This window comes from Tinamus guttatus, unplaced genomic scaffold, assembly GCF_059628265.1.
Source record: "Tinamus guttatus ecotype Peru unplaced genomic scaffold, ASM5962826v1 Tinamus_guttatus_pri_ptg000356l, whole genome shotgun sequence".
NCBI classification, from domain to species: Eukaryota; Metazoa; Chordata; class Aves; order Tinamiformes; family Tinamidae; genus Tinamus; species Tinamus guttatus.
Window position 1 is genome coordinate 1709982 of NW_028288890.1, and position 9345 is coordinate 1719326.

A 9345-nucleotide genomic window follows, 5' to 3' on the forward strand; every position below is an offset into this window, starting at 1 on the left:
ATTTTAACATCTTTGTGACTTAATCATGGAAAAAAAACTTTCAGGCTATCCAATGACTGTAAATTATTTAAATATACTTTGCCCTTGGAATAAAAACACTGTTTCTGTAGGTTGCTTCCTGCCTTCCTGTCCTACTGCATGGCTGGAGGGGGAGAGGGTGAAGCCTGCAGCCTGGCCAGCAGCCCCCCTTGCACGTGGAAACCTCCCCAGCCTACCCTGTCCGGAGCGAGAAACCAGGCTGCAGGTGGGGACTGAGCTGGGGCTGGGGACATCTCTGCCCCTGGGGTGCTGAGCACGGCCAGGGCTTTGGGGACAGCCCTGTCCTGGGCACACGTGAGGGCAGGTTGAGCAGCGTAGGCAGAACCTTGGGGCAGGCTGGACAGCTCTCGAGTGAAATGTTTTGTTCCCAAGCTCTCAGTTTCCCTTAAGCTGAGGGCTTCTCCTCCCTCTGGGATCCGGAGGGAGTGAAATCCTGCTCTGCAGCTGCTTCTGCACCTAAAGCTGTGGCCATGGCCCATGCTGCAGGGCTGGGGTCCCCCTGAGAGCTGGGCAGCTCCTGCTGCGGCCTCCTTGAACCCTCTGCCTGCACCCGGCTAGGGAGCACCTTGCCCCCATGCTGCTCCTCTCCCCTCCTTCACTTTGGGGACAGGGGCTGGGCACACTGCAAGGGGGCTGCAGAGCAGGGCTGTGCAGACCCAACACAGCACGGAAGCGCCTTCCCTTTATTTTTCCTATGTGCATCCTCTCACGCTGCAAGACCAGAGCGCAGGCTGGGTTGGACTCCTGCTGCTCCCACCTACCCCAGGGCTGCAGGTGGAGCAGCCTGGCCCCGGCCTGGCCCTGGAGCGCTTGACCCCGGCCCCTCTGCGCGGGAGGAGCTGTGGTACCGTGCTCCAAGTGCCGGCCTGGAGGCCAGCGTGGAAGCCACGGCCTCCAGCTGCCCTCGAAAGCCAGGGAGCTTCCACAGCTGCTGAGACGAGAACAGGCCTCGTCCACCTCCGCCATCACCCACGCGCTGCAGAGCTGAGGAAGGACGAGGAGGAGACAGAGGGAACCAACCCCCAAAATGTCTTCAGGACAAAGAGAAGGGAAGCAGCTGTCCCAGGCACCCCATTTATCCTGAAGGAGGGAGGCAGACGGGACAGGAGGTGCCACACGTTCCTGCCTCCAGGCAAGCGTCTCGGGCACATGGCTCCAGACCTGCCAGGAACACGCTGGCTGTCCACCAGCAGGCCCTGAGCTCTGTCCCATGTCCAGGAAAACCCGCTTCGAAGGAATGGGGCGAGACCTGCCAGAGTCTGGACGGCATCGAGGCAAGAAGAGGAGTGGGAGATGGAGATGGGGGAGAAACCCTCTTGGCCCCCACGCTGCCCCCTTCACTTCTGCTTCGTGTCTTTGTTCTGGTTCTGAAACTTCTGGTGGACAACGCGGACGGTGGTGAAGAAGTTCCCCAGGAAGAGGATGAGGAAAGGGAGGCCGCACATGAACACCTGCAGGAGCACAAGGCTGCAGGTCAGCAGGAGGCACCTGCAGCCCTTCCCCTGCCCAGGAGGCCCCAAGCTGCGAGTCCTGCCGTACCTGCCACTCCTTGCACTCCGGGTGCTGCATCAGGCGGAAGAGGGTGACGGCGTTGTAGAGCTGCCAAAACTGCATGGAACAGAAGAGTTTCCATCCTCAGCGCCTCCAAGTTGCTGTGCCTCAGCTGAGCCAAGCTTCAGCCAGCTGCCTTCACCAGGCACAAAGCCCCCACAGCTCTCCCAGGAAGCCAGCACACAGTAAAACCCCATCTAGGGCTTTCCAAGGGGGTCATTCTAGCCCAGCACTCTGGAGAAAGCTTGTCCATTAGCCTAAATGATCTGACTAGGAGGTTAGCAGCAGCTCAAGACTTCAGAGGGGTTTGGAAATGACCTTGCAGTCAGCCCCTTTGTTGTGTTTCACACATCACTTAAGCTACGCCAGCAGAGCTGAGGTGCTGAGGCACCCAGGGCCTCCCCCTTCTCACCAAGACAAGTTTTGTGCAGGTGGGTACCCTAGAGAAGAAAGCTCATTTGAGGACTGCTCTTTCCAAAGCATTTTCCTTGCCTCCAGCATCTGTTTGATGTTCAGGTAGCCACGTGCAGCAGGGACCACTGCACGGTTCAGATCCCAGCTGGAGCTCTAGCCTTCCTTAGGGGACCTGCAAGGAGCAGTTCACACTTACCTGCCCAAAGAACAGGAAAGGAAGCAGGAACGTGAGGCCCCTCCACATCCAGGACTGGAAGCCCTCTGCAAAGAAGGAAGGTTTGAAGGGAGACCTAAAACTACACTATAGGCTGGGGACCAGCCAGAGCCTAGCTCCTAAGGGAAGAACAGGGAGGTCGGTGGCCGTGCAGTGCCTGGATGAGGCTAACACACGGCCTCTCCATGGGCACTTGTGCTGCAGGGAGCTTGGGGTGGCCTCTGGCCATGTTCCTGGCTCTTTGGTCTAGCCTGGACTCCTCCTGAGGAAGAGGCTCTAGTAAAGACACCCTCACCTGGCACCATTCACTATGTGCCCAAGGGGCTGCAGGGGCTGGTGGCCCTGCAGGCTCAGCCCCAGCACTTGATGCTGCTGGGGACAGTCCACAAAAAGCATCTAGGGCATCAGAGGGAAGATTCCTATCTGCAAAGCAGCTTCCTGGGGGAAGCTCAGATACTAGGAGCTGTATTCTCTTATTGTTGGTACTTTGTGTCCTGAGGTAGCTACCCTTGCCTTTAACAGGTGCCAGAGCTCCTATTTTAACTTAGCACCGTGTCTGGTGCTGGGAGGGAACTGTGGTCACAGGAGCAGAGGCAAAGCCCGGCTTACCCACAGTGAGGTCCATGTTGTGCCGCTCGCCCAGCGCTCGGAGCCGATACAAGCACCCGCTCTGATAGTAGTACTGCAGGAACTGCACAAAATCTGCAGGGAGAGCAGCTTAACTCAGGATGTGCCAAGACCCAGGCCCACAGCTCAGCCCCAACCCCAGCCCACCTCTGGGGTGACTCTGGATAGAAGGATGCTCCTACCACCATGGAAGTAGAGGGCAGGAAAAGGGCCAAGGGAAAACCCAGGCAACCAGGGAGCTGTGGGCAACTAAAGCCAGTTTTCCACATGGACTCTGGAGCCAGGCAAGCAAGGTTGGCACTGCAGGTTGCAGAGAGGTCAGCACTTACTCTGATACATGGAGAAGGAGAGGAACTGGTTCCTGAACATCTGGTACATGACCCCATCTGGCCTGAGGAGAGATGACAGTGGTTGAGGGATGCGAGGCCGAGTCAAGAGGCTCCACGAGCCTTGTCTGCCCCACTGCTGGGGTAGCGGTGCTGCTGGCTCAACCCAGCTCCCACTGAAACGGGACACCCTGAACTCAGGCACACCGCACTGCAAGCCATCTGCTCCACTGTTATGGAGGTTATGGAGGACCTCGTCAAAAGGTGTTCACAGCAAGTCAGAGGGATGGTGCCCAGTCTCAGGCATGGTTTGGGGAGGTGAAGATCAAGGGCTGCCAGCAGAGCAGTCAGAAAAACGCAGCAGCAGTCCTTGGACAACAACTGCGGTAGTCCTTGGACAAGAACTGCAGCACAAGGGACTGTGTTTCCTGACCAGTTGGGTGCTGCCTCCCTTGCAAGGGTGCTGATAGCTGTTTCGTTTAAGGTTGTTTGTTAGTGAGAAATGTACAAAGCATATGGTTCAGGTCCAAAAGGACCAAGGTCCAAAGACCTTAGACTAAAGATGACCAGGTCCAAAAGGCACCAATACAGCTACAGATTAGGGTACCTATACAAAGGCTGCTTAATCTGAGCTGGCCTTTGTAGGCTGCAGTCCCTACAAGCAAGAGCTATCTCCAAAGGAGGTAAGAAAAGCAGCCTGTCACATCCAGGCAGGACATGAGGATGTACAGACTTACCAAGTCAGCATGACACCTGAGAGGAAAGTGGAGACGTAGTGATGGAAAACCCACCAGCCTTTGATTCTGGAAGACAGACACAGGCATGGGGTTACAAACACACGTCAAGCAGGAGAGCTGGCCAAGCTGGCTGCTGCTCTCCAGCTCCTCAGCCTTCAATCCAGGAGGCTCCCAGGAGCTGGGGCAGTTTCTCCTCTGCTTCTCCTCCTGGGTGGGGAGTTCATCCAGCCCTCCCACCCCGGCAGTGGCTCCGTAAGGGCCAGGCCAGCGTGTACAACGATAACTGGAGTTTGCTACACACCCTGAGTAGGAGGCTCTTGCAGCCGCTCCCTTGGCAAGCCTACACTGTGGGTCTGAACTCCCCAGCCTCGTAGAGAAGGACTAACTCACTGCCTGCACCCTCCCGGAGCGCCTGAAGGACTCACTTGGATCCGTTGTTGATCAAGATGCTCTCCCGGATGGTGAGAGTGCAGTAGTACCACACCAGGAGGAAGTTGAAGACAGCATCTGTCACCCTGGCACGGAGCAAAGGCAGGGTGAAAAGGAGGCACTGGAGTCACGACCCACAGACGGCTGGGCACAGGCACCAAGTCAGCAACTACTAAAGGACACTTAATCACCCAGTGGGGTGTCCCGAACAGGTCTTTGCCCAGAGAGCTGCTTCTCACACCATCTACTACCCTCCCAGTCAGGCTGCAGTAGCCATGGAGGCTGCTGCCCCTCCAAGGGCAGTGGCTGAACTGGTGAGACCTCATTGTCCAGTTGCTTTGCCAGCATCTTCAGTTCAGCTCTGGCTTTCAAGCTCTAGTGGTGCTCTGGGCCATTCCAAAGCAGACGGGAGAAAATGGAGGCCCTGAGAGGAGATCTCTGCACTCGGGGACAGCATTCAAGCCAGACTCACCTGGAATTGAGGAGGAACCGGCAGGAGAAGGACAAGATGAGCAGGATAATTGTGAGGTAGAGCTTGAACTTCTCGTACTCATCTTTATATGCAAACCTGCAAGGAAGCACAAGGACAGGCTAGGATCAAGGTCGAAGGCCTCCATCCTCCTGTCCCATCAGCTTGGACAAAGGTCTGCCCTGGAACATGCTCAGGAAAACCCTCATCACCGGGACACTTCTGAGAGGAGAACAAACTACTCTGGCTTTCCTGCAGTGAGAGACACTGAAGTAACCCCACACTCAGGCCAACTTAGTGGCTGGCCAAAGGCACAAGGAGGGCATCTTCATGGGGAGGCTGTGACTTTGGTCCTATTTGGCTCATTTGATCCTAGCTGGGTTGCAGTACTCCAAGAGGGAAGTGAAAACTGGGCTGATTCTGGAAAATGAGGAATGGGACAGCCCTGAAAAGGGACCTATGCAAGGTACATCAAGCAGCAAAGATGCAAGGTACATCAAACAGCCACACGTCTGTGCCTGCAGTTCAGTTTGGGAAGAGTTACTGTTTCCTGGTGACAAGGAGATCCCAAACCATCTCAAAGCACGTGGCAGCAGTGACGAAAGCACGTACTTAGCCTGCTTGCTGAGTAGTGTGACGTTCACGTTCCCAAGCACCAGACTCAAGTACAACCTGCAGAGAGGGCACAGGCATTAGGAACAGGCATCTCCCAGGAGCCGGCCGCGCGCCCGGCAGTCTATCTGCGAACGCAAGACAGAGCTGTCACATATTTCCCTGCAGACTGTGCTGGTGACAGCCAGCCCAGCACTGCTGATGCTCTGCAGTGACACCAGGGAAATGAGCACCCAGCTGTTTTCCACTTGGAGCTGCCAGGCAGCGTGACTGGCACAAACACCCTGGCATTTTGTCCCAAGGACACGCAGGAAGGGCACAGTCCCTGTCTCCTGCATGCAAAGGGGGTGTTCACCGGGGTTCAGCTGCAGCCCAAATGCAGGTGAAGGCTGTGAGTGCCAGGCATGACTGCAGGCAGGCCCCAAAGAGGAGGAGACGAGGACGGCACTGTGAAGGATCAGCCTGGCTCCTGTCCAGGTGCCCTCCAGGGGAGCCTGTGCTGAACACAGCACAGCTGTGACACCGGAGACAGCAGCAGCACAGGCAGGTTTGTGCCCTGCCGCGTTAGAGCTGCAGGCACGTGGAGGGAGGAAGTGGTGTTTCAGCAGCTACCTTCACCCCGGGATTTTGTCCTACACATCCCCAAAGCTTTCACTCTCCTGAGAGGGAAACTAAAGCTTTCTCCAGTGGTGAGGGGAAGGATCTGGCCCTCCAAGGCCTGCAGCTCACTCCCAGCTCTCCTTTTTCCCCGGAGCTGCTCTGACAGGGGGCAGCCATGGGGGCATCACAAGACCCTGGCAGTCCTGACTCCCTCCAGGAAAAAGACAGAGGCAGGAAAGAGATCCAGACATGAGGCACCTCTTACCCATTCTTCTTTGGCAGGTAGGCCTCCATCTCGAAGAAGACATTCTGCCTCTCTTTTATGAGGCTCTGAGTCTCTTGGATGGATTCCTCCTGTTCAGGACTCGCATGGGCCTTGCATCTGGGGAAGAAACACAGGCACTGGCATCAGGACAGCCACTGTGATGAAAGCAACACATGCTGGTGCTTGGTATGTGACCACGTCTCAGACAAGGCACCCCAAGGTCAAGAAAGACGAGCTGGGGACAAGTCTGCAACTCCATCTGCAGGACTAGCAGATGTCTTGTCACTCTGGGACGTTGCTTCCAGAAGAGGAAGCAGGAATCAAAGTGAGGGGAGACAGACAGGTCTTCTCAGCCTTCAAAAGCAACAGAGAGAGCTTTGGGCAGGAAGGGATTTGATTCAAGCACCATAAAGGCCTTGCAAGCTTTGAACAGCGAGTCAGAGCAAAGGAAAGGAAAGCTTCAGGAAACCCTGGCTTAGGTCCAGACCCCAAGAGGACCCTGCTACCAGCAAGGCTACATTAACATGTATATTGGAGCTCTGTCCTTGCTGCTCCCTTCTCCTGAGGCACCCTAGTTCTAGGGGCTGTCACAGGGCACCAACTTACTTTTTTAGGGAGATAGACAGCTCCTTCAGCCTCTTCTTCTGCCGTGCGATGGAGCTGGAGATGCCATCCTGGAGCTTAGTCAACTCCTCGAGTTTCTGCTTGTACAGCTTGTGGTTATCCTGGGAACGACAGACCGGCACACATGCCAGCCGTCAGCCTTTGCACGAGCCCAGCAGCCCTTGGGTCTTCTGCAGAGCGCCCGGCACCCTCCCACCACGCACAGCCAGCACTCCTGGAAGGCCCCAGAGACACGAGGTTTGTCCATCTGCTCCAACCCCATCCTCTCTGGAACCTCTGTCACAGGCCCAGTACGACCAGCTCATGGCAGATCAGTGCTGGCTGCTCTGCTGCTGCTCAGAAACATCCCTGGTAGCAAACTGAATCTATGAAACCTCCTGTGATCCAACGCACAACAGGTTGGGTAATAGAAGGGATGGTTAGAAAACACAGGCGGGCAGCCAGGGGTGGCTGGGCACGCTGGAGAGCAGCAGGCGAGCGTCTGGCCACAAGGCCATGCGCCCACAGGCCAGGACACTCGGCCACCCTCAAGCTGAGGCTGTAACAGCCTCAGCTTAGCCCAGCTTAGAGCAGAGTCTTGTCCTGGGGACACTCCCATGGTTGGGAAAGCAGCAGCTGCAGCAAAGGGGAAGTGACAGAGACCAAAACACTCCTGCGTGAGGTGAGCTGGGGCTTGGGTCACACTAGGCCAAGCTAACATGGAGAGAGTGGGCTTTCACTGCTGCTGTCCAGCATAGGATGGGAAGCGTCTCCTTTCTCTGCCAGAGGCCATGGTTTATCCAGGATATGTCCTGAGCCCCTCCACTAGGTGCTGGGTGGGATGCTGGAAGGAGCCTGTCCGTAAGAAACACTAACGGGACCGACAGCAGGGTTAAGGTCAACCGGCGAGCTCCGTGTGCCACCGTAACCCAACCGCACCTGGGAAACCCGAGCTGCCATTCTTCCTCTATATTTAGAAAGGAAAGGGGAGACCACACTATGTCAACACTCCTTGTGAAAGTCAAAAGAAAACAACCTTGCTGTGACCACAAGCAGCCTGGATGCCACCTCTAGCAGAGGAGTAGAGCATGCTTCTCACAGCCACCCTTGGACTAGACCTTGAGGTTTGCAGTTTTCACCTCTCTGGTCCTTATCAAGCACTTTATCAGCAGATCTCAAAGCCGTTCCCAAAGGAGAAAGGTGAAAGCAAGTCACAAAGCAGGGAAACAACTTGTTCTCCCTCCCGAGACAGGCAGCACAGCAGCAATGGAGTGGGAACGGGTCCCAGATATGCCCAGCAGTGATTGATGTCCCCAGTACATGGCAGGACGTCCTCTGCTTGACAGTCAAGCTTCCTTGCTCCCATTTGAAGTCACCTGCTTCTGCTGCTCTCCGGAGCTGAGAGCGAGCGGTGCTTGGGATTGCTGCACTTCCACAGCTCCTTTAGAGGCTCCGCACCCGGAACCCCCCACAGCCTGGACCAAGAGCCAAACTGGGAGCGGGTGCCTCGGACCAGGCTGCCCTTTCCGAAGGGGGAGCTGTCCCATCCGCAGAGCCTGAGCTGTGCCCTACTGCAGCCATGTGGCCCCGATGAAGCAACCGCAGCGGGTTCCTCCAAGGCTCCCTTGCCCCAGATCAGGGCACAGCTGCTGGCATCGGGAGCACCATCCGCTTTGCCCCCTCACTGAGGGCAGGGGAGGAAACTGGCACAACAGCGCCTGGTTTATCAGGAGCACCACGGGAGGGGACGCTTGGCCAATCTCTTCCCTCGGGTGACCCGTGTGCTGAACCCTGCCCACGTCCTGCCGGCAGCCAGTGCGCCGGATTACACAAAGCAGGTGGCACCGTCCCCGCTAACCCAGCGGGGCCCAGGCACCTTCCTGGCCCCTGGATGTGCCCGGGGTGATCCCAAGCGCCCGGGGGTCTCCTGCCTGGGGCAGCTCGGGGGTACGTTGGGGACGGGCCACAGTGGCACTGTGACCTGCATTCCCGGCCGGCTCCTCCAAAACGCGGGATCCAGGCTGGGGGAAGCAGGGACGCGTTGGGCAGCGTGGAGCCCCCGCGGGGGACGGCCGTTCCCGGGCCCGTGAGGATCCGGGGAGCCCCCCGGGCCCAGCTCGGCCCCCGCGGAAAGCCCGGGCTGTGGCAGGGACAGCAGCGCGAGCGGCGGAACGGGCTAGACCCGGCCCCGCCTCGGGAGCAGCGCGCGAGCTGCCCACCTGTATGCGCTGGTAGCCGTCCTGCAGCTCCTGCCACTCGCGCAGGCAGTCGGCGGCCGAGGCGCCGCTCGCCATGGCCGGGGCCCCGCGCCGGGCGCTGCGCGGCGCCGCCTCACGGGCCGCCTCACGGGCGCTTCCGGGCGCGCCCCGCCGCCAACCGCCGCGTCACGGGGGCGGGGCCGAGACCTCCTCGGGGGCGGGGCGTCCTCGGGGGGCGGGGCCAGTCCGTTCTTAGCCCCC

At 58.0% G+C, this 9345-nt stretch overlaps 1 protein-coding gene across 1 annotated transcript; it reads right to left on the reverse strand.

Annotated features, from left to right (window-relative positions):
- Positions 1-1261: 1261 nt before the first annotated feature.
- TMEM120A (transmembrane protein 120A) lies at positions 1262-9210 on the reverse strand. The gene is made up of 12 exons (XM_088530069.1): positions 9106-9210; positions 6890-7008; positions 6284-6400; positions 5419-5478; positions 4810-4905; positions 4334-4423; positions 3909-3974; positions 3175-3236; positions 2828-2920; positions 2201-2265; positions 1579-1647; positions 1262-1490 (listed from the first exon to the last, which is right to left on the reverse strand). Exons 1-12 carry the CDS (start codon positions 9178-9180, stop codon positions 1377-1379), a joined length of 1026 nt encoding a protein of 341 aa, XP_088386195.1. The 5' UTR covers positions 9181-9210; the 3' UTR covers positions 1262-1376.
- Between the last annotated feature and the right edge of the window lie 135 nt (positions 9211-9345).